The 26046-nt window shown below is 34.6% G+C and overlaps 1 protein-coding gene across 3 annotated transcripts in view; it reads left to right on the forward strand.

The window, feature by feature from the left end:
- The window catches only part of LOC149797036 (E3 ubiquitin-protein ligase MYCBP2-like), a 340499-nt gene that overhangs the window by 309824 nt on the left and 4629 nt on the right, over nt 1–26046 (forward strand). For all 3 annotated transcript variants that reach the window (XM_089961694.1, XM_089961696.1, XM_089961697.1), the window contains 9 exons: nt 3285–3404; nt 5131–5238; nt 9658–9786; nt 11259–11391; nt 13109–13221; nt 14384–14575; nt 16820–16927; nt 22122–22331; nt 25274–25381. In XM_089961694.1, coding sequence (XP_089817820.1) covers nt 3285–3404; nt 5131–5238; nt 9658–9786; nt 11259–11391; nt 13109–13221; nt 14384–14575; nt 16820–16927; nt 22122–22331; nt 25274–25381 — 1221 coding nt within the window. The remainder of the gene's footprint in view (nt 1–3284; nt 3405–5130; nt 5239–9657; nt 9787–11258; nt 11392–13108; nt 13222–14383; nt 14576–16819; nt 16928–22121; nt 22332–25273; nt 25382–26046) is intronic.

Consider the following 26046-nt stretch of genomic DNA (forward strand, 5'->3'; position numbering starts at 1 on the left):
CTCCCTAACCTCAAAGGCAAGGACAGAGATGGAAATTGAATAAGGAAAATTAAGAAATTTGACAGATAATGAGTTTGATCATGTAGCAGATCTAGTATTATTTACTAATATACTCCAGGATTTTGCTGGGAATACCATACCAAAAACTTTGTCATTCCCCAAACTGTTTCAACAAACCAAGGTTTGATGATGCCTACAAGGATAGTGGGAGTGGGAAAAGGTCCTTAGAGATTTTCATGCCAATCCAGTAACTACAGCTCTAAACCTGATGCCTGAGCAAGAGAAAACCTGGACATCCTATGTCTCTTAGAACATTCTACAGTAACTTACTGGCAAAAATAAAAACAATGTATCAAATATCTAAAGACATCTGATAATTGGTCACTACTGGTCAGAAAGTATGGTTACTGATGAATGTCAATGTTATGTACAGAGGTTTGAACTTGAGTAAAAAGATCAGGTAAAGCCCAACCAGCAGTTAAAGTTTCCAGAAGAAAAATTGACTTAAATAAAATATAAAAATCAAACAAAGTGAAAGAATTAAAAATAACTTAGTTTGTAAATTCCTAGAATGTAATGTACTATCAGTTTCTCAAGAATCCAGACAAACCTTGTATAGTGTTTGTGTTACCATGATAACAGTGAATTTGACAATTATTAATCCAAGTGTTATTACTTCAGTGTAATCTCATGAATGAAGAATATCACTGAAGTCCTCGAAAGTTTCACATAATCTGATTGAGTTAATTAAACATTCAAGTCCTTGAATAGAATCACTTAATCCTCAAGTTACTGACTGTTTAAATCAAAGTTTATCTGCTATGCTATATCCAACATGTAAATCACAAATTCTTCTCTGACTCTTATTAGCGCTGTGTATAACTGAAAGAATAAACATGGTACGTGTATCTTCATTATTTGGTGTCCTTTTTTATTTCAAATAAACAAATATGATTCACTATAATTTCTCGAACAATTGAATCTTCTGTTTTGAATATAATCAAACAGTTGTAAATATAACAGTTCTGTTCTGCTCTTCTAATCTCATTGAACCAATCATATGCTAATATGTGCATGACAGACTTCTACTGAACCAGTGTACTGTGAATTGCACACTTGTTTATTTAATCCACATTCAAACTTGTGTGCCATACTTGACATGCTTAGTTGTTGATTTCACCTTAGATTGACCTTGTCATGAATGGAACTATTTCAGAGAAGCATACAGGTACATTTAAAATTGTACTGACTTGAATTAAAGGATATAAAATATAACTTCAAAGACTCAAACAACTTAAATAAAAATTATACATTCAAAAGACGATAGCACTGTACATAGGCATTAAAAGAGTTAAAACATGGTTTGAACAAAATTGGCTAAATTGTTTGAAATCTGAAACTATTTTGTGTGCAGTTCTGCTGATGACATTAAATCATGAAATCCAAAACTCTGTTTTGATGGTTCTCTTATTCTTGTTGTGGAGACCAAATTTGTCTGACTTATTTTTGGTTGTTAATTAACTTTCTGTTTGCATATATCTCAGAAACAGGTGTCAAAAATCTGAGGATTTAGCAGACCAAAAGTCTTTTGTAGTTATACAGGACTTTCATAAGATCTAAACTTGAGTAAAACTTGATTGTCTGTGAATCACCTAGCGAATCTTACCGCAGCTGTACATAGGTAGGGACTTCAGCTTTTTCAGTAAGCATTTGGAACTTTCCTTAAGAAAGTCCCGTTGTTGAGGCAAATGAACCAACACTTGATCTCAGATGAATGAACCTGGCTTTACAGTATACTACCAAACCATACTCTAATCTAGCTAACCTATATATGTTTTCTTTAATCCTAAATACCAAAACTTGCACAGCCTCTGAAATAAGTAGTTCTACCAACTCTCCATTGTATTTCATTTGTGTGGTATTTGAGTTCTGTTTGTGTTTCATTTATATTTTGTCTCATCATTTTTCATTCATGTTCTCAGAATGCATTCAGATTTCACATTTATTGCTTCATTCTGTTGTTTCTTTTTCACTTTTACTCATTTGAAACAAAATGGAAATGCATTTACTGAGGTCAGGTTTTTGTTTTTGAGAGTGTTAAAGGGAGAGGACTATAGCTTTCTATCTTCTCTTATTAAAAGTTTTATTTTAATGAAATAACATGCAAAAAATGAAAACTACTGCATTGAATATTACAACAAAATATAAATGCAGCTCCAGTAAGTGTAAAAAATATAGTTGTGTATATGTCAGGAAATTCTGTTTCTTATTTTGCTTTGTTTAAGTAAAGATTGTGCAGATAAAACCACCAGTGATGATGTCATAAAGTCTGCCTTGACAAGAAAAATGTTTTGGCTTCAAAGAGGTGAAATATTGTCTGTCAGTATAAAGACTCTGATCCTTGATTAGGATACAAAAGGGTTTCGGACCTGAACTTTTGCATCTTCTTGAAAAGAATCCATTTTTTTAAAAAAAATAAAAAATCATGCTATGCATATCTATTGTTTCATTTTTGTATTTCATTCATCATTTTATGTTCTGTAATCTGCATTTGCACTCTCCATTTTCTTAAAAATGTATCATCATTCTCCTTGCATTCATTTTATGCATTCCAGTTGACTCTTGCTCAGAAACAAAATTTCATTTCACCTGCATACAAATGTGTCCACATCTAAGGTGTGTGTTAGTGTGGTCACGTATTCACAGTTACTTCCCATGTTATAAAATCGTGTCATACATCTTTATTTGTATTATTTCATTATGTATTTGTTCAAAATGGAGACTGTTTTAACTCCAAGTATTTCCGATGTTTAGAGTTTTTCAGTGCATTAGAAGCAACACTGTAATGGCAGATGAAGTACTGATCCATGTCTTTTATTACTTTTTCACTGTATAAGATGCATACACAGGGTATATCTTACCATACATACTTGCATATTGCATATAAGTTGAGTCCAACTGCAAACTGTACAGATCCAGACCATCCATTGCATAATGCAATGGCAGATATGGTTCTATGCAGTTTGTTAGGAGTACTTGGTGAAACAACATTGCAGACCCTGATCTACCAGCACATGATGGCAGACCATTGTCTACATTGTTTGCAGTTGAACTCAACTTACAAGCAAACAAAATAAGATGCATTGGTGTCACAGAAACATATTTTGTATGTAACGGAATTTAAAATATTACAATTTCTGATGTCAGTATGTTGTAGTTCAAGATCAGGAAGTAGTTAATATGGGTGCTTTTAAGATGTAAAATTTCATTCTACCATTTTGCAGGGAACACTGTCAGAAATGTGGAGCACAGTTACCAAAGCAGCAATAGCAGAGGCGATTTTAGCATTGACAAAATTATCAGACGATCTGCGACAGCCACAGACATGTATTAAGACACCCACTGTAAGTCTCAGTCTTCCTTATTATTCTTCAATGTTATTGTCATTATATCTATATCAGATACCATTTTTTAACAGTTGCTACTGACTGTCAGTTAAAATATCAGTTTGCCTTTTTGTCTTCAAAAAATGAACAGAAAAAAAGATCAAAACTGTTTCTTTTGATTGTTTCAAGACTAATCTCATGAAAATAAGGGTAATTTGACCCATGTAGCATGATCTATCATGGATTCTATCAATCACTAAACATTGTTGTTTCCTGTGAAGTGAGGAGAGGTTTTATTTTATGCTAAGACCAGGTTTGTGCACTGATTGTATGTTTGGTTTACCTTATGTATGTATAAGTGGGCAGATTGCTATCCCAAACATATGAATAGACAGAAACAAAGAAAGGTAGTCTTAGAAGGGCACACATTCCATATCTGCCAACCTTTCATTCAGTATTAGAGGAATTTTTTAACTCAAAGGGGTGGGCAATGCATGTGACCAAAGAATTTTAATCTAAATAAAAGAAAAACATTGTATCTGTTTTCAATACACTTACGAACAAAAACTGAATTGTCAGATATCACCACACACATATACATCTATATGCCCACTACATATACATATATATGCCCACTCCAACATAATCAAAACTGCACAGGCCATAATAAAAACAAAATACACCAAGTTTCTGTTTTTAAAATCCATTGAGTACAGTCTTAATTAGATGCAATATTTGTTGCTTTTGATACTTTAGATGGGGCTTTAAAGGTAATTGTCATTTATGTTCATCTTTGCACCTATTAGAGACTGGATGGTACTGTTATTAAACTTCCAGTAAGAACTTGTTGAAAATTTTCTCAGCATAGAAAATGATCTTTTTACATTTGCATTTCTGTAAGAGAGTATTTAACATGCAGATCTGAAACACAGTCTGCAACAGCAAATGGTAGATTATGTTATACAATGATATTGCAGAAAAGTACTTCAGCTCATGTGATATTGTTTGTCAATGATCGTATAAATATATTAGTTACTTTTGAGATTGAGCATTGCATTCATTCTTGACCTGTGCACATCAGCCTAATGGTCTTTCCCTTGGCATCACTTAGTATTCTTGACCTATGCACATCAGCCTAATGGTCTTTCCCTTGGCATCACTTAGTGTTCTTGACCTATGCACATCAGCCTAAAGGTCTTTCCCTTGGCATCACTTAGTATTCTTGACCTATGCACATCAGCCTAATGGGCTTTCCCTTGGTATTGCTCTAAGGACTTAATATCATATCACTGTAGCTATTGTCAGATAAGTAATCTATGTTTATCTCAGACTACCTTACCTTTCGGTAGACACTATGACAAGACTGTTTGCTGTTTATACACCATACAAGTTAAAATCATATATTATGGTGATAATGAAAGGTTTCTCTCTATATCTCTTGGGGGGGGGGTATTTTTCCTAAGATTACTGAAAATAATGGGTTTTATAAACACGACTGTCTAGTGGCTTTTAAGAAGAAAAAAATTGTTTTCATGTGACATGTCATGTTGTGGTATGGATGAAATTTGTACAGACTGTTTGACAGCAGAATCATTGATTACTATGTTTGACCAAGAAGGTGTACCGCAGAGAGAAGTGGATATTACTAAGATGTAGTTATACTTCCAACAATATCTTGGTAATACATGTCTGGGCATTTTTTAATTCACATACTGTATCCATTTATATGCACAAAATATTGCAGCTGTGGCTGGCTTTGGCATCTCTCTGTGTACTTGACCATGACCATGTGGGAAGACTAACCTCTGGAGAGTGGGTCAGTAGTCCGAATGGTCAGCATGGACAACCTAGGGTAAGTAGGAGAACATATTATGTCAGGGTCCTGATTTTAAAAACTAACAATTTCACCTTATGATATAATCTGTAATAGTTTGAATTCTTGACAGATTTTAGCACAAATATTTGTTGTGTTGGAGAAAATAATTCTATTTTGTCCTGCATTTTTTCTAATGTCAGCTTTCTGTTTCTTGTCTCAGAATTTTTATTTTGTTTAGAAAAATCCTAGCTAAATTTGAATTACCAGTAATTAATGAGGTAAGATTGATTTCATGTCAAATATGACTTAGCTGAAAGAAGTTGGATGCACATATAATTTATTGTATAGTAAGTAGGAGAGAGAGAACATGGGACAGAGAGATCAGTTCTTGATAACTGTGCTTCAGAACATTAATACAGCTAACAATGAATGTTTACTTGTTTAAATTAGCAACAGTAGAAATGTCAAATCCAATCACTGAAATAGCAGAGTGAGAAAGAAGGAATAGCAAAAGATACTTCAAATATGGGACTAAAAGTGCCTGCATTCATTTTCAGTTTGATAAAATGGTATATCAAGGTTTCAGATGAAAATACAAGAGTATTAATTTATTTGTGAGAGATCAAGCAGCTAAGTGACAGTTTAAAGCAGAATCATAAAAAAATAAGTTCCATTATCAGCTATAGCAATATATTTACACCATTTACTTAAATAACCTGTTGGTTCAGTTCACAACACATAAAAAAAGAGGGAGAGAATGGTGGAAAAATCGAGATTTATAATTATCAATGACAGACAACTACATGACTATGCATATTTTCACAGAAATTTTGCATAAAACTGAATAAAACAGTCCCAGTTATTGGAACAGGAAGTTCTTTGCAGAGTTAGAAAGAAAAAAAACCATGATACAATAAACATATTTTCTGGCAATAGCAAAGTTTTTTTTAATGAAAAAAATAATTACAGATTTAATGTTGATGATGATCTACTGTACAAAAGCATAGATAACATTATTATTTTTTTTAAAGGCTAATTGACTTAGCACTACAGATATTGAGGTCTAATGTGGTAGTTCAACTTATATAATTTTAGATATAAACATGAAAACACAAGCAAGCAATCTGTAATTGTTATAATTGTTGAACCTAGATGTTTCTTCTTCTTTGTTGGAAAATATTAACAAAATACTCTGAAGAGCTTGAGATTGTAACATAGTTAAGAGAGGGAGAGAGTGATGTACAGGATTGTCAAAGACAGATGACTAATGGTCATATTTTCAGCGAAATTTTGTATTAAAAGTACAATTTTTTTGAGAATTTTTTTTTATGCCTCCCACTTTTGTATGGTTGTTAGCAGATTGTTCTGAAGACTAAAGAGGTCTAAGTCCAAAATATTTCTATTTTAAATTGTTTTAACGGCCTGAAATTGTTTTCTTGTCGTCTTCATAAAAATAGAAATATGCTTGCCAAATTGCATTTCTTTACCCCAAGTAGTTTTTGCTTAAATAAATCATATGAGGGGGCCCCGAATGGCTGAGTGGTCTAAAGCGCTTACCGTTCTGGATCACTGCCATCTCACCTCTGTCTGCGTGGGTTCAAGTCCAAGGCTCAGCTAGTATGGGTACATGGGAAAGCCTGCCAGTAGCTTCTTGTGGGTCAGTGGTTCTTCCCTGGGTTTTCCAGGGTTCTTCCTCCACCAGTTATACTGGCTGCCATGTATAGCCTATCTTGTGCTGAAAAATGGCGTTAAACCCTAGAACAACAACAACAACAATAAATCATATAAGCATGGGTTTTGTTTGTAGAGTTGGGACAAGTGCACATGGTCAATAGCCAGTAGAGCTATAAATGCTGTTGTAATATCTTGTGCATTTGTTAATGGGATGGCCTGTTGTCTGTTATCCATCCATCTATTAAAGCAAGATTTTGATCACTACTTCTCCATGAAAGTTTAGATACACTCATTCATCTTAAGGTCTAGAAGGTCCCAATGAAAATGGTTCTGTTCAGACATTCAATATGGCCACCACAGCAGCCATCTTGAAAATCTTGTTATAGCTACTCCTGTGAATGGATGGTCATATCAGCATGAGGCTTTCGTTGTTAGACTTGTGTCTAGTTGGTCCTAAATGAAAATGGTGCTGATCTGATACCTAATATGGTTGCCATGGCAGTCAGCTGGAAAATCTTTTTATCACTACTACTGAAAAGATAGCACATCGAAATGCAGTTTTCATTAGATGACTTTTTACAATGCCTAGTTTGTCATTAATGAATATGGTTCTGCTTGTGCATCATTAAAATATTGCTAAGCCTCCTGAGCAGATGGTCATATCAGGATTTCTCATAATACTAATTGGTCCTAAATACATATGGTGCTGATTTGTCACATCCGGTATAGCCACAATGACAACTATCTTAAAAATGTTGTTATCACTTCTCCTCCTGAACAGAAAGTCTTACTGATACAGAAGACTCCTTGTGATGTCTAGTCGGTCCTAGAAATGGTTCAACTTGGACATACAGTATGGCACATTGGTCATCTTGAAAATCTTTTTATTGTTGCTTCTCTTGAAAAGGGTTTTCACCATTAGATTTTTTATGGTACTAAAAATTATGATATACCATGATAGTAACCATATCAGTACTTCTCTTAGATTTAAAGTCATGTCAGCATGAAGAAGACTTCTTAAGATGTCGAGTCAGTATTAAATGAAAATGAAGTCAAACTGACTTCCAATATGGCCACCATGGCAGCCATCTTGAAAATCTTGATATTGCTACTCTTTCTAAATGGAAAGTCATTTCGACATGGGCTTTTCACCAGAAGACTAATTATTATATCTGCTTTGTCATGAATTAAAATGGAACCAATGTGACCTCAAATATGGCTGCCACAATGAACATTTTGAATTATTTTAACTAATTCTCCTGAATGGATGGTCATATGAACATCAGGTTTTCACCAAAAGTATTTTAATGGCTGCCCAGTTTGTCCAAAATGAAAATGGTGCTGATTTTACATTCAATGTGACTGTGACAGTGGCTAATTTGAAAGTCTTGATACTCTGGAGCATCAGAGATGGTTTCATCACTGAGATTTTAAGGGAAGAAATGGTCTTATATTAAATTCCTTGAGTTTGCTGAGTATGAGAAGATTTAAAATTTAGATGTTGATGATCTTGTATATCTGAACATGAAAATGCAAATGACCAAGCTTTAACATTAAATTTACTGTTATATGCTGGGATGTGGTCTACAACTTCTTTTGTTGTTATTTGTGTCAATATTTTATAACAGTGTTGACAGTAGCTAGACAGCCGCTCCAGTGGTCTAGTGGTTAGAGCGTCCACCTCAGATGCAGGAGGTCGTGGTTTGATCCCCGGCCGAGTCATACCAAAGACTTATAAAAATGGTACTAACAGCTGCCTCGCTTGGCACTCAGCATTAAGAGCTACATTAAAAATCCAAATCACACACATACACAGTAGCTAGACCAGTTAACTGTAGATTACAGTACACTGTAGATTCTATTTGTGCAACAATCAAAGCTGACAAGAGTTGTGTATTTTATGTCAGCAGTAGTGTTTGAGGATTAGGCATGTGTTTGTTTTGCATTTTATTGTGAACATTTCACAATTCAGCATGCTTTCTGCATTAAAGCAGTAATTGTCGCTTGAATTTTAATTTGATCTCATTGGATTATTTCTCCTTTCTAACAATGGGATAATTTTATGACTCACTTCATAGAGTTGAGAACTATTCCTTGCTTCAACTTTCTTTATATTATTTTATTACATGCAGGCATTGAAATATGAAAATTAAAGTTATTTCATTCAGACTATTTTTGGTACTGTATGGAATTATCTTGATCCATATTGTTAGTCCTAAAAATTAATTATTCTGACTGGAAACATGGCACACTTGTCTCTGTCAAAGCACTTTGTTTACAGAAAGTAATGAGAAAGCTAGTGATGCATCCATTTCTCAAAATGTGAACAATGGAAAATTAATTTTGTGTGTGTGTGTTTGAATTTACACAAGTTAGACTGTATTAAAAACATTTCCTGAAGCTCCTGTAAATTAACACATGATTTTTTTGAGTTATTAATAAACATTGTTTTATTGAATTATATATAGTCTTGGAAATAATGTTGATTATTAAAAATACTGTAAAGTATATTTTTTTATGCCTAACATTCTAGTTGATAAATTTAGTGAAAAGTTTGGACATTTTCATGGAGATAATTGATATCTATACGTATCCTACTAAGAGATGGAAAAATCTATGATTGTATGAGACAAAAATTACTGAGAGGTTGTCATGCAGTAATGTTGCTGTATTAATTGGGATAGATGTTGTGCATTTTAAAAAGTTGTCAGCAAAATAATGTATTTTGTTAGCAGATTCTAAATGTGTAAGATACTTTGTCAATATATGCATTCCTTTTAGCCGACCTGTGACAATCATGATGATGGAGAGACCCCAGCGATAATCCTCTGTCAGGATTGTGGTAATCTGTGTGCAGACTGTGACCGATTTCTTCATTTACACAAAACCAAAAGAGACCACCAACGACAGGTAACCAGGCTCACTCAAGCATAATCTAATTAGTTTCCGTCAAAAAACGTCAGCATACTTTTTCAGTCAGATTTATTTACATCAAGACTAAGATTTTGATGAGATGGACTTTAGTCAGTTTGGTACTATATATGCTCACTTATAAGTTGAATTCAACTGCAAACAACATAAACACAAATCTGCCATTGCATAATGCACTGGCAGATTGGTTTCTATGTGTGTTCTGCTGATTACTTCTAACAAAGTCCATAGACCCAGATCAGCCAGTGCATTGTGTGATGGCAGATCTGAGTCTGTGCAGTTTGCAGTTGGACTTGTGAGTGAGTATATGGTATCTCCACTGTTTTGTATGGTGAATAAAGAAAAAATGATAGTTGAAACATACTGAAAACCAGCATGGATCACTTCATCTTTCGTGGTTTTGTACTGGGCAGTCAAACCTGGACCGGACGGAAAATGGAGTGAAGCAAAAGCAGGATGGCCCAAAATTTTGTTGCACTATATTGTGTGTTGACTAATAAATAATTCATAATAATGATAATATGTGTCAATTCATATATTCATGATACACAAAACTAGAATTAATATTAGTTCAGATGAATATTAAATGAACAATATATTTTATAAAGTTTATCCTTACATCATATGCAATATAATGTGATAACCTCGATGTCAGCGCTTTCTTCTTGGGAATAGATCAAAACATGTCAACTTGATGTAAGCATGCCATAGTGGGGCATAATTTTTATTGTCAACTTTTTCCCTGACATAAATTCTCAATGCAGATACAGTCTGGACAGGACAAGATGTACTCGAAGTCATGTGAATTCTCAGGTTCATAATAACATATAATGTACATAGCTTTTGATATGAACAATTCTGAGTCATAGAAAAATAGCATATCTTGATTTGAGCAATTCTGAGTCATAAAAAAAATAGCATATATTGATTTGAGCAATTTTGAGTCAGAGAAAAATAGCATATATTGATTTGAGCAATTCTGAGTCATAGAAAAATAGCAAATATTGATTTGAGCAATTCTGAATCATAGAAAAATATTGATTTATTGAGTGCATATATTGATTTGCAGCAATTCTTATCAACAGTTTATATTTTTTACCGTAAAGTTTTGTAACTATGTTGAAGCTTTAATAAGTGTTGGTTACTAAAAGTCTGAAATTTGTTATTAAATGCCAGGACTTTTTACAAGCAAATCTCCCAAATAAACTTGAACTGAACTTTAAAAAAATGACATTTTATGGCTTTTATGAAAAGACAGACCAATCAGACACCAATATTTTCAATAGAGTCTGAGTTGGACAATTTTTTGTGATCATAAGACCTGGTAATTAATACCTGCAGGAACTTTTTTATTTAATGACAACTGTCAGTAGAGATGTTTTTACATGGAATCCCAGATTTGTCAGCTTTGCAATATTGGATTTGATCTTCTTTGGTCTTGATCATTTCAGGTGTTCAAGGAAGAAGAAGAAGCCATTAAAGTGGACCTGCATGAGGGATGTGGACGAACCAAACTCTTCTGGATCATGGCCCTAGCTGACTCCAAGACACTGAAGGCCATGGTGGAGTTCAGGGAGGGCAAAGGTACAATATTATCAATAAAGTTACATAGTTTTAAATGTTTTGTTTAAGTTCATGGTATAACACAAACAACTTATGCCACATCCTTTTGTCACTTAGGTGTTGACAGAATGTGGTATTTAAAAAAGACAAACTTAATATTATTATCAGAAGTGGTAGCGGTAATAGTAGTACTAGTAGTTTTTAAAGTGAAGTAAACTGGAGAATCTATAAGTTAACAACTCTCCTTTTACAGCTTCAAAGAGCTAATTTCTCTTTGACCTTCCTCTAAGTCATGTTGTACTTTGCAAATCAAATCCATCTGTAAGGGGTGACTTATCAGCAGTAAGTCAGGGTTGTACTCTTGAAAAATAAATAAACCCAACTGATTGGATAGATAGATAGAGAGGCCCATTATATGGAGACAGAAAATGGGCTGTGTAAGAGACACTTTGATCAGAAAGTATGTGAAATCTCATTTAAGGATCACCGCACTGGCATCAATTTAGCAACATGATCACATCCAGTAAAAATAAAAACCCACAGTTAACTGAATACAGGACTCTATTTGACACTGAAAAAGTATAAGATTCATAACTGAACCACAGGATTGTCAAATGGAAAAACAAGATGGGTGCTGCCTTATCAAACTAAAAACTTGGGAATTAAATCCTACTTCTGAAAAAGACAAAATACAGATCAAATCAAAATTGGCAAATTAGATCTGGCTCTTGAAAAGGAAAATAAAATAAAATCTAAACATTTATTGCATCAAATAGTTTTTATTATGACAAATGCAAAATATACCAATAATACAAATATGGAATGTTTTTACTTGCAAGAAAATGGACGAACTATATCTTCTAGTAAGCACCCACAGTAAACAGTTCTGATGGATACTTCATTTTGTTAGCAATAGTTAATTTAATATTTTAAAATCGTGAGAATCCAAATAAATGTACATACAAGTATTGTGTAATGAATACCGTAATCAAACAGAAACAGTGCATACCATATATGCATTTCTTGATGTCGAATGTGTCAGGAAAAGGTAACAAAAATTTGAAACAGTATTATTTTCATGTACTGTAAATATCTGTTGTTTCAAATATTACCTCTAGATTTATCAAATTCTATTGTTTTGTTGTGTTTATGAGACTAACTTGAATTTAAATTAATCCAGTTTTCACTAACAAAAATATCAACTTATAAGCAAGTAAAGGCAGTAAATATGATAAGAAAAATAATTGTTTCTGAACTTAAAGTTTAGTTCAAAACTTCATACCATGACCATAGGTCATTCAGACCCATGTAATGGGCCATTCACATTACTTTGTTTTATTGTAGTGGGCCATTCACATTACTTTGTTTCATTGTAGTGGGCCATTCACATTACTTTGTTTTATTTTAGATTAAAATGTAAATAAGTCTTGCATTTGAAGACAGCTCATAACAGTCTCATTCCTCAAACAAGCCAGAAATAATCCGAATATGTAAGAAGTGATATTAATGCAAGAAACAACTAATTCAGTGGAAGTAATGGAATGGAGTTGGTTGAGGCAGGGGAGGGGAGGGGCACGTGTCCTTTAAGCAGGTGAGAAAAATTCTTCATAATCAGTGTCTGGATGTGAGATATATTGCTCTTTGTCAACAAAAATGTCATTTTATAGGCAAGTTGTGTGTTATTGCTTTTGTTTCCATTTGAAATTAACTACTTTCTACACCACATTTCTTTCCACAGCTAAATCCTCAGCAGCACCTGGCAAGAGCACAGGTACTTGCAGATTCTGTGGAAGTTCCATCAGTACTGGACTATTAGCTATTGGGAATGTGTGTTCGGATCCTGACTGTCAGGTGGATATAAGTTTATATAATTAGAAATGTAGTAAGAAAGAAAACAAATTATTTGAAGAAGAAAACAACAGAATAATGAACTTTCTTAGTTAATTGTCATGCTGATGAATAAGAGACCTCCCATTTATACTTGAATGTCAGTTAGCCCCAACTGCAAACAACATAGACCCTGACTGTTACCATCTCACAGTGCACTGGCAGATGAGGGTCTCTGTTGTTTGTTCTACTGATTACTCGTAACTTGCCAGTGTAAAGTCATTTGAATTTCTTGTCATTTGACACAGGCTTTAGAGTGCTTGTTTAGATTCATGGGCCAGTCTTCATTTATGGTTGAATGGCAAAACAAGCTAATTTGACTGCTGAATGTGCTTTTGCTGGTAGTAATGGTTATGATCAAGACATCACTTTTCTGCATTCTGTTATGTTTTAAAACAGAGGAAAAAAACGCTTTTGTACAGATGTGGTTCCAGTTTTATGAAAAGTGGCCTTGGAGACTTGATGACCCATAAAATATAAAGTGTACTTGATTACCAGAATACATGCAGGTTTATCAGAACCAACAGTAGGCTTTGTTCTTGTTCCTTTTCTTATTCTTGTTCCCTTTCGTGTTCTTTTTCCTTTTCTAGAGTTTCCCCCAAGTCTGTTCATTATAAACAGAATTTTGATTATCCTTCAGGGTGTGGGACCGAGACAATGACAGATATGAGAATAGACAGACAATAAATTATGTACATAAAAAATATTATACAGTAGACTGGGTCATCAAAAAAATCATAATATGTACATGTGCACATGTACCTGTTTTTAATATTTTGATATTCTGATGGTTAACAGAGACTAATAGTTGATAGGGTGATGGATAATCAAAGTTCTACTGTATATTGTTAATGTAGTTATAGTTGTACAGAGCTTTTATATTGTGTATTAATTATGTACTTCATTTATTATTTTTATTTTATTATTGCTTTCCTTGATACAGGGTTTTTAATTCTTTGATGTGTAGCAGTTATCAGTTAGAGGAGGGGATATTGCATGTAGGAAACTAAATTAAATTGAAAAGAGTTCTAAATTATTTGTCCTCTATGAAAGTGAGAAACTCTGTCCTGGAGATCTTAGAGACGTCACTGCATTTGGATTTAAACTTCTAATTGACTATTTCCAGGAATTTGCCAAAACAGCTTGTTCCAGGGTGCTGTCTTGTGGACATCATTGTGGAGGAATTAAGGATGAGGTGTCATGTCTGCCATGTCTGCATCGCTGTCGTACTTCAGACCAGGAGTTCCTAAAACAGGATGCAGATGACATGTGCATGATCTGCTTTACTGAGGCACTTTCAGCAGCTCCTGCAATCTTGGTGAGTTTTGAATGGGTCAAATTGAGATGGCAGTGAATCAACACACATTGTCTCACTGTGAAAGAAAAATATTGCAATCAGCATGTCTTTGGAGTCTTCCATACAGTGTTTTGAAAAATAAGCATTTAAATTCTTATTTTAAGAGAGGTGAAAATATGCAGCAGAGCTGTATTTGATAATTATAAAACACTTTTTAAAAGCAGAAGCTTAAGTACCCCATCATTTTTACATTGTTATTATCCAGTTTGGCTGCATACAGTAAAGTTTTCAATTCATGTTCCTGGCTCATAATTTACATTGGTTTACACATTTCAACTTGTCTGTCATTTTCTTTTAAATTTTCTCAACCTATCAAAGTGGAAGTTGGTCACATTTATTAATCTATTGACATATTTACATTTTACAGAACCAAATCAGTATATTTGCTTCTAATTCAGTAGGTTGTTTTATGTACATAAATTGTATGCTTTTTAAGGGAGATTGAAAACAAAGTGTATTTTTTCCCATAATATGTCCTCTTGTATCATATTAATAAAACAAATGTTACAGTATTAATTAATATTGAGCAGGATATTGTCAATTAAATGAAAAAAAGTTAACTGCAAAGATTTCAAAACAGTTTTGATTAATACTGGGCATGCAAGCAGTCCTACAGCTAGCTCAAGATGTGTTTTGATTAATACTGGGTATGCAAGCAGTCCTACAGTTAGCTCAAGATGTGTTTTGATTAATACTGGGTATGTAGGCAGTCCTACAGTTAGCTCAAGATGTGTTTTGATTAATACTGGACATGCAAGCAGTCCTACAGCTAGCTCAGGATGTGTTTTGATTAATACTGGGCATGCAAGCAGTCCTACAGCTAGCTCAAGATGTGTTTTGATTAATACTGGGTATGCAAGCAGTCCTACAGCTAGCTCAAGATGTGTTTTCATTAATACTGGGCATGCAAGCAGTCCTACAGCTAGCTAAAGATGTGTTTTGATTATTACTGGGCATGCAAGCAGTCCTACAGCTAGCTAAAGATGTGTTTTGATTAATACTGGGCATGCAAGCAGTCCTACAGCTAGCTCAAGATGTGTTTTGATTAATACTGGGTATGCAAGCAGTCCTACAGCTAGCTCAAGATGTGTTTTGATTAATACTGGGCATGCAAGCAGTCCTACAGCTAGCTCAAGATGTGTTTTGATTAATACTGGGTATGCAAGCAGTCCTACAGCTAGCTCAAGATGTGTTTTCATTAATACTGGGCATGCAAGCAGTCCTACAGCTAGCTAAAGATGTGTTTTGATTATTACTGGGCATGCAAGCAGTCCTACAGCTAGCTAAAGATGTGTTTTGATTAATACTGGGCATGCAAGCAGTCCTACAGCTAGCTCAAGATGTGTTTTGATTAATACTGGGTATGCAAGCAGTCCTACAGCTAGCTCAAGATGTGTTTTGATTAATACTGGGCATGCAAGCAGTCCTACAGCTAGCTCAAGATGTGTTTTGATTATTACTGGGCATGCAAGCAGTCCTACAGCTAGCTCAAGATGTGTTTTGATTAATACTGGGCATGCAAGCAGTCCTACAGCTAGCTGAAGATGTGTTTTGATTAATACTGGGCATGCAAGCAGTCCTACAGCTAGCTCAAGATGTGTATTTGATTATTACTGGGCATCTTAAACATTTAAAATAAATAGTTTGACATTGAGTTTCTACATTCAGCCACACCGCGCCAGTGGCCTAGTGGTTAGAGTTTCTGCCTCGGATGAAGGAGATTGCAGGTTCCAACCCTGGCTGAGTCATACCAAAGATTATAAAAATTGTACTAACAGCTGCCTCGCATGGTGCTCAGCATTAGGAGGTTAATGCTACGACTGGTCGGCCTTATGTGACTGGATAATGTGACTGGGTGGGATATGATGCTATGTGAATGTGGCATGATGCCTCAGTGCTTGACATCACTATAATATGTCACACTGCAGACATTTTAGCAGTATGACTGAAAAATTGTTAAAGCTTCTTTAAAAATCCAAATCACACATATATCAGCCACAGAAAAGTGAGATTTCAAAAGTGAAAATCCTTTTACATCATTGGAGCCAAAATCTCAAGTTTAGACATGAGCACACAAGTTTTATGATCTCCTGTAGATCTCTCAACAGAGTGAATGCTGCAGTCAGAAAGATAAGGAATAAATCTCTACTTTTTTCTCACATAAGTTGTTCAGTAAATGCTCTGTTTTTTAATCTCTAATTCCAGCTGAAATGTGGCCATGTGTTTCATAACCATTGCATCAAGAGAATACTGGAGAAAGGATGGGTTGGTCCAAGAATCACTTTTGGCTTTTCTCTCTGTCCAATATGCAAGGTAAAAATATAAATGTTCAATTATTTTGTTCCGTATGTGACATTACTATATGCTTAAGAAGTTTCACTTTGAATTTATTATTGTCCAAGAGTAAAAGTTAAATCCATAGCCACTCCCTAGTTGATTGTTTTGTAAATCCTATATTTTTGACATAATTTCAATGCTTGGGTTAAAGGGCCCCGAGTGACCGAGTGGTCTAAAGCGCTCTTTGTTACGGATCACTGCCATCTCACCTCTGCCTGCGTCGGTTCGAGTCTAAGATTCAGTCAATATGGGTATGTGAGAAAGCTTGCCAGTAACTTCTCGTGGGTCGGTGGTTCTTTCTGGGGTTTTCCCGGGTTCTTCCTCCACCATTAATACTGGCCGCCATATATAGCCTATCGTGTGCTGAAAAATGGCATTAAACCAAACAACAACAACAACAATGCTTGGGTTAAGTTTTTAATGGAAACCTGTACCAAAATCAAATTTTCAGTTCAATTTGCAGTAGTGGCCACCATTATACAGCAGCTACCTGTGTATGAAAGCTGAATAAAATCAGTCACATTCATCATTATTTTATTATTGATTATACTTGTAATTATTATCCCCTGGTATTTTATATTTGGTGAATCATAGCAATCACTTGGTCTGTATTCTTTCTGTCAGTAAACATTTTAATAGCTTAACTCAAACTTTTAAAGATATTTCAGCATGATACACATCTAGCAAATTTCATGGTTAATTTTTTATATGCTCACCATAAGGTGGAGTGTATGCATTGTTTGTATGCCCACCATGAGGTGGAATGCATGCATTTTTTATATGCCCACCATAAGGTGGAATGTATGCATTGTTTATATGCCCACCATAAGGTGGAATGTATGCATTGTTTATATGCCCACCATAAGGTGGAGTGTATGCATTTTTTATATGCCCACCATAAGGTGGAATGTATGCATTTTTATATGCCCACCATGAGGTGGAATGCATGCATTTTTTATATGCCCACCATAAGGTGGAATGTATGCATTGTTTATATGCCCACCATAAGGTGGAATGCATACATTGTTTATATGCCCACCATAAGGTGGAGTGTATGCATTGTTTATATGCCCACCATAAAGTGGAATGTATGCATTTTTTATATGCCCACCATAAGGTGGAGTGTGTGCATTTTTTAATTGCCCACCATAAGGTGGAATATATGCATTTTTTATAAGCCCACCATAAGGTGGAGTGTATGCATTTTTTATATGCCCACCATAAGGTGGAGTGTATGCATTGTTTATATGCCCACCATAAGGTGGAATGTATGCATTTTTTATATGCCCACCATAAGGTGGAGTGTATGCATTGTTTATATGCCCACCATAAGGTGGAATGTATGCATTTTTTATATGCCCACCATAAGGTGGAGTGTATGCATTGTTTATATGCCCACCATAAGGTGGAATGTATGCATTTTTTATATGCCCACCATAAGGTGGAGTGTATGCATTTTTTACATGCCCACCATAAGGCGGAGTGTATGCATTTTTTATATGCCCACCATAAGGTGGAATGTATGCATTGTTTATATGCCCACCATAAGGTGGAATGCATACATTTTTTATATGCCCACCATAAGGTGGAATGTATGCATTGTTTATATGCCCACCATAAGGTGGAGTGTATGCATTGTTTATATGCCCACCATAAAGTGGAATGTATGCATTTTTTATATGCCCACCATAAGGTGGAGTGTGTGCATTTTTTAATTGCCCACCATAAGGTGGAATGTATGCATTTTTTATAAGCCCACCATAAGGTGGAGTGTTTGCATTTTTTATATGCCAACCATAAGGTGGAGTGTATGTATTGTTTATATGCCCACCATAAGGTGGAATGTATGCATTTTTTATATGCCCACCATAAGGTGGAGTGTTTGCATTGTTTATATGCCCACCATAAGGTGGAATGTATGCATTTTTTATATGCCCATCATAAGGTGGAAAGTATGCATTTTTATATGCCCACCATAAGGTGGAATGTATGCATTTTTTTATATGCCCACCACTCCCACCATAAAGTGGAGTGTATGAATTGTTTATATGCCCACCATAAGATGGAGTGTATGCATTTTTCATATGCCCACCATAAGGTGGAATGTATGCATTTTTTATATGCCCACCATAAGATGGAATGTATGTATTTTTTTAAACACCCACCATAAGGTAGAATGTATGCATTTTTTATATGCCCACCAAAGCTTATGGATGACTTTAGGTAAGATAGAAGATTTAGGAGTCAGAAGTCCAATGTATGGATCACTCTGACTGATGGAATAATAGTATTTGCATAATAACTTTATTCTAGACCATGTTCCCGGGCCAAAGTTTATAGAGTACTTTGCACTTCATTTTATGGAAGAGCTCTATTGATTTTGGAATAAAAAGATTAAAGGGCCAGGTCAGGTGTAACCTAAAGAGAAATTGTTTTGCAGAATAATGTTCGTTTTAGAGTAATTAATTGACCAAAGTTCTTGAATGGCTTGTACTAGGGTAATAAAGAAATTATATATTACAGGGTCTAATGGTCAGAGGTCAGGGTCAGAGTAAGTCTAATAAGAAAATAATATTTTTTTGCACAATACAATTATGATATAGCAATACTACTATCAGCTTATGTATAGCAGTGCCTTCAAGTGGCAACATTGGAAAAGAGCTTACCAAACCACTGATCTGGTCTCCCAAAAACTTTTTCCTGCACATTTCCAAGACAAGTCATAGCTATAAAATCTCCAATATGCTTAAAATTTGAATCCATAATGCAGACTTTTTTATATTACTTCAGGCCTTTAATGTATCATTCATGGGACTCTTGTTTTTGTCACAATGGAAACATAGTGTAGTATAAGTTACAATAGTCCCCCTCTCGAATGGCCCCCCGACCAGCGGCCACCCACTCCTTACGGCCAGAATCCATTGGCACCGACGAGTTTGTGTTCAAAAGTACCCCTCGCGAAAGGCCACCCGGCTAACGCGACCAGCGGCCAGCATATTAGTGCAATAATATAAAATTTACCCCTCACAAGCGGCCGCATTTTATCTGAATATGTATCCAGAACCAGTATTTTATTCATAACGTGTGTTAAGTAATCCGATTTCTGTTTCCCGATGTCAGGTTTTTGTTACTGAAAGAAGTGTTTAGTATAGTACATTTACCACTAAGGTTAATATTATATCATTTACGCCTCACGAGAAGCCAAATTTATTCCATAAAAACCACGAAAGACTCAAATTTTAATCCATACAAAAGGGTAAGTACATGTAATCCAGTTAGCCTTACTGCTGTGTTATCATAAGATGTCCGGTTTAGTCATTCTGATAACTGTTAAGATTACAATTATTGAACAGTAGTAACAACTGAGAAGTGACAGTATCGATGTACAATACCCAAGTTAGCAGGAAAATGGTTTGATAGCCTTTATGGCTTCCCTTAGTAAGATGTTGAGCTTGTTCACTTTGATAATTAGTGGCAATACTACTGACAATAATTGTCAAAATTGCAAATCACAACGGCCGCGAGGTCAGATCTGCGTAATGTTAATGGTACATATCGAAGCCGTTTTGGCTTCTCTCACTTAGTGTACAGAAATGTATAAAAACAATAGAGTACCAGACTGTGACTAACGAATCACGTGACAAGATCACTTCCTTTAAAAACACACGGCAATTTGTTTAGATGCATACAAAATTGTTTTATCAGTGTTGTAGTTGGCACATGAATAACTTACTGCAAAAAGAACAACATGTCATCGAGGAAAAGAAAAATTATCAGTTTAGAAGAGAAAGTGAAAATAATTCAACTGACGGGGGGTGGGGTGGGGTGTCGAGGATCCTTGCAGAAAACTAATGTCGGGAAGACTCAGATAAACAATATCGTGAAAGATAATGAAACAATTCTGCAGAAGTGGGAAGGTGAAATGGATGGAGAAAGGAAGATTGTTTGAGCCAGGAGACGTTTGTATCCTGATTTGAATGACAAGAAAAAGCAACAGTTTTGTCAGTTGAATTGATATGATGACTTTACCGCAAGTAACGGATGGTTGTACAGATTTCAAATGCGACACAATATCAAGTGTTCTGTCCTTAGTGGAGAATCAGCTATGTTAATAATTAAGTTGTTGAAGATTGGAACAAAAGACTAAACGATATATGCAGGGGATACGACAGCAAGGATATTTTTAATTGTGACGAGACTGGTTTGTATTTTAGACTGTTACCAACAAAGTGACAGATGATGTGATCTGTAACATAATTATAAAGACAGTTTTAAAACTATATCAATGGTTATTCATAGCATTCTTTTGAAAATGATGACACAGTTTGTTTTACATTTATTTCACAACATGCATGTGATTTTTAATGAAAATATTAAATGTTTTAGAATTAAATGTACTTGTGACTTTCTTCATATGTATTTACTATATGTATTTACTATTTGCATTTATCATCCCCCTCTAGAAAGGCCACCCTCATTATAAGGCCACTTCCCTGATGCATTAGGGGTGGCCTTATAAGAGGGGGACTACTGTATATGTAAATTTGTGAGTTCTACTAGCACAAGTAGTATGAACATTCAGAGGTATTTTCTCTTTCGATAGGGTACATGAGGGATACAAGGTCCTTTAATGACTCGTGTTTCATAATTTATGATGCTTGCTAACCATTTGGTTAGTTGGGTCGATTATCTGTTACTTCCATGGTGACCTTAAACTGGTACAACTTTTCTTCTTGATGGAACCATAACCCTTTTAAATCTACTTGAGCTGATGGTTTCCTCTTCAAAAATAGTTGGGAGTATTTGAGAAAGTTCTAATAATATATGACAGCATATTGTATTTAGCTTCTCATTCATTCTTTAGGAGAGGGAAATGTCAGTTTAAAGATTAAGTGGTAGTCACTTACATCATTAGATCCACTCATCATCTTTAAGGCAGGTAGTATAGTTTTTGTGTTATTCATAGGTACATGTAATATAAAAAATTACAAATGGGGCCTGTAAATCCTGTGTATTTTTGATCTGCTTGTTACCTGACAGTACTTTCTGTTGATTATATCACTCTGTCTGCCCTTTACTGACGTGTCTTTACATTTAGCTGTCAAATACTTTGTAGTTTATGAGGGACAGGAATACAGTAAGTTACTGAATCAGACATTTTTTTCTTCAGAGTAATGTCAACCATCCAGTGCTGAAGGATATCTTGAAGCCAATCCAGGTGCTCTACGAGGATGTTCAGAGGAAAGCACTGATGAGACTGGAGTATGAAGGACTTCACAAGGCAGAGGCCATCACTACCCATGGGGCCAGATTCTTTCAGGACCCTGCAGGGTTTGCCATGGACAGATATGCCTATTATGTTTGCTATAAGTGTAATAAGGTCAGCATCTTCTTAAAAGTGGACTCAATTTTAATTAAGTTTAATTTGATAAAACTTTGCAATTTTAAGAACTCAAATTCATAAAATGTTTTTCCTGGAACAGAGTTTGCTCAGTAGGATGTGAGTTCAAGTCTTATTAGAAAGGCTTACATCTGATATTTACGGTGCCATGAGAACTTGAGAGAGAACTAAGACGAGGGGAAATGCAGGGAAATAGAAGTTGTTGTGAATAAAGTTAAAAAAATGATCAGAAATGGTAAGAAAATTTACAGCCAGAAAATTACATCTCTCAGTTCTATTTGGAAAATGTTAAGACAGTTTGGGACAGATAAAAGTGGCAAAATTTAGTAATGATAAAGGTTTTTCAGAAGACGGACAGAATATCACCACTTATTATCAGACAGCTGATATTGTTAATGGCTATTTTGCAAATATACATGCTAATTAAAAGAAATACTAGCCAATTCAAATCATGATGTACAAAAATCCTACTGTGTAAAGAAATTAAACCCTGATTCACTGCTTGAAATTATTTAAGTTCAAATAGCTAATTAATTGACTTGTCAAAGGAATAGGGGTGAATCAAATTGGTTCAAGACTTTGTTTTTAAGAAGTTTGTCCTGTCATAGCAGAAAGCATTAAATACCTTATTAATTGGAGTAAATCTGGGAAGTTCCCCCACCATTGGAAGGTAGCTAAACTCGACCCAATTCACAAAACTGGATTATGGCTGATTTTAACAATGTTAGACCAGCTTCAAGTCTGCCAACTCTTTCCAAAGAAATGAAAAATCATGTGCATGGATTTCTTTGTAAACAACCTATTTCTTGTCAGTTTGTCAGGATTGGTGTCCAACTACTGTTATGTAATGGGTTTAATTTCACTGGATGATAATGTGCTGAAAGCCCAGGATGAAGGAAAACTTGTAGGTTAGGTGCAGTCTTGGTAGATTTGACTTAGTTAGCCATTATTTTTCTAGGGAAAGTACAAATTTATTGGATGGTTTTCATTTTATTTCAGAGAGAGGTACTAAAATTTCACAGTAAATGGTTTGCTCATAAGTGACAAACCTGTACATTATATTGTTCCACAAGGTTTAATATGTGGCCTCCTCCTGTTTTTTATATTTTAGTGATTTTCTTCTTACAAAATAATGCTTCAGGTACATGTCTCTGTGTGGATTATACACACTGTCTGTTGCACAATTCCCTTTAGCTGTACTGTAAAACAATTGGCAGGAAGCAATGGTTGATTTAGAATATTGGTGTAAACAGAATTAATGCCTCCTAGTGAAGTCAAGACTAATGGGGACTTCAGAGCATTGTGATAACATCAGACCAGGGAGATCAAGGTTGTGTAAAACAACATAGATCCTGCTGTAATTAATATTTCACAGCTAGTCATCACGCAAGGTACAGTTTGCATCTTGGTAACAAGCTAAGAGGGAGTGAACATATTTTACATGTAGTGATAAAGGTTTCCTCTGTACTATCATTGCTATCCAAAATTCAACACTTGCTTCCTTTTCACAGTTTGGTTGTATGAAAGCTGTGCTTGGCCCTTCTTTGATTGTTTTAATATGGTTTGGGAAAACAGTTGCCAAACTTGTCCTGTCTGTTCATTGGTTAGGATTATACCATAGACTGCTGTCTGCAGTCCATTACGAATTGTACCCCACCTCCTGACTTAGAACAAATTTACCTGGCTCAATCTAGCTGAGGAATTTTTAATCCCCTCAAGCTTATAAATATTAAAAAAAGCCATGTTCCTTGAGCGAAAACTTTTATAATTTGGACAAATGAATGTCATTGAGGGCAAGTGCAGTATTTTAAAAAATGCTATTTTAGTACATGAAGTAGCCTAATGTACCTTGTAAGATGCATCGTTGTTATGTGGATGCTCATGGGGGTAAAAATGTCAGTAAATCTATAATGTATAGTGCTTACAAGATACCAATGGCTATAACTGGTCAAATTAAAGGAGATACAACTATCTGATTCATAAAAATGTAATATAAATAGGATATGTATTTCTTTGTTAATTATATGTCACACATTTTAAAAAAATGCAGTGTCAGTAAAAATTATTTCAGAATATTTTTCTGAAATTCATTAAATAGCATTACAAATTTGAATGCTAATGCTTAGACTTCATTTAATGGAACAACAGATGACAGTATTTTCTCTCTTTTTTTGCCAAGTCAGTGATGATTACAAATAGAAATGGAAATAATGTGAGCTGTAGACTGATTGTTTTATATTAAGGTGCACAGTTGAGACATGTATCTATACTTCATACACCATTCTAGATACCTACAACTTAAATGACTGCATGCATTATAAAGCAATACACAAGTACAGTAACAAAAATGTCTAAATCTTAAATATGTAGTTCTCTAATTCATAAATATGTCATATAATTAGCTTTTAGATTTGCATCATTTTAATATTTGCTAATCATTTTACAGAAATGCAGTATGAACAGAGGCAACTTCACCATATAAATATCTTTAATTCATATTTATTTGGCATTTAGCATGCCAGCAATTTCATTAACATTGAAAAATAATATATAATGTAGACATTAATTGTAGTAGTTTTGTTGTTGTAGTTATAATTTATATAATTTCTAAATACAAGTGTAACTGTAAGATAAACAGATCAGTTATAATTATTAAAACTATTTCTATATTTAAAAATCAGATTATAATTTTTTTTTTAAATTATGATAAAAATATGAACCATTATTTTACATTATTCTATTTTATTTACTTACTTACATAAAATTGCATACTTACATACAATTGCATACTCAAAACTGAGATGTATACACATTGGGCCTGAAAATTTAAATCTAAAACCACTGTCAATCCTTAAGGTCAGAAAGAGAAAGCAGCATTCATTCCAAGTAAGTTGTTGCTGTATGGATTTTCTTTTCTTCAGGCCTACTATGGTGGTGAAGCTCGGTGCGATGAGCAGGCAGGAGTTGGAGAGGAATATGATCCACGGGAACTTGTGTGTGGAGGATGCTCAGATGTTTCCAGAGCTCAGGTAACTTACCTATCACACATACACACACACACACACACACACCTTTATGGAAGTATTTGCAAGAGGCATATTTATAGCTGATCCTAATATAAGCTAAAGTGAGATTATACTATGACCCTGCATGTGACATAGAGTGGAATATAAGCTTATTTCATCAAGATCTGTTAAGCTCAAATTTCCACATATCTTGCATCTTGACTGACAGAATTTGTTACTAATCTGGAGACCATATTTCTGATTTGAATTCATCAGACTTTGAAGATAGACTTAGATCATCATTATCCAAAGTGGGTTGGAATGAGTGGGATCCATGCATATAATGAAATGATCTTGGCTCTAATTGGCTGAGTTTGTTTCACTCTGGATGCCATATTTCTAATTCAATATTGGAGGGGGGGGGGCAGGTGTGGAATCCATTTTTTTTTCTTTGAAAAAATCCCCCATCCCAAGAAAAGTCCCCGATTGCTAAAGGTACTTGAGTTGCATTCAAAATTGGTAAATTAAACCTTGATATATTATTCTTTTTATAATTGTAAATGGCAGTTGCTGCTGAAAATGTAAAACAATATCTTGAAATTTGCAACATTTAATAAGAAATGATATATTTTGTTTCATTTTCTTTTAAAAAAATCACAGCTCACTGTAAATATAAGTTTGGTGAAATA

This window comes from Sinohyriopsis cumingii, chromosome 6, assembly GCF_028554795.1.
Source record: "Sinohyriopsis cumingii isolate HCF-2022 chromosome 6, ASM2855479v2, whole genome shotgun sequence".
Classification (NCBI taxonomy): domain Eukaryota; kingdom Metazoa; phylum Mollusca; class Bivalvia; order Unionida; family Unionidae; genus Sinohyriopsis; species Sinohyriopsis cumingii.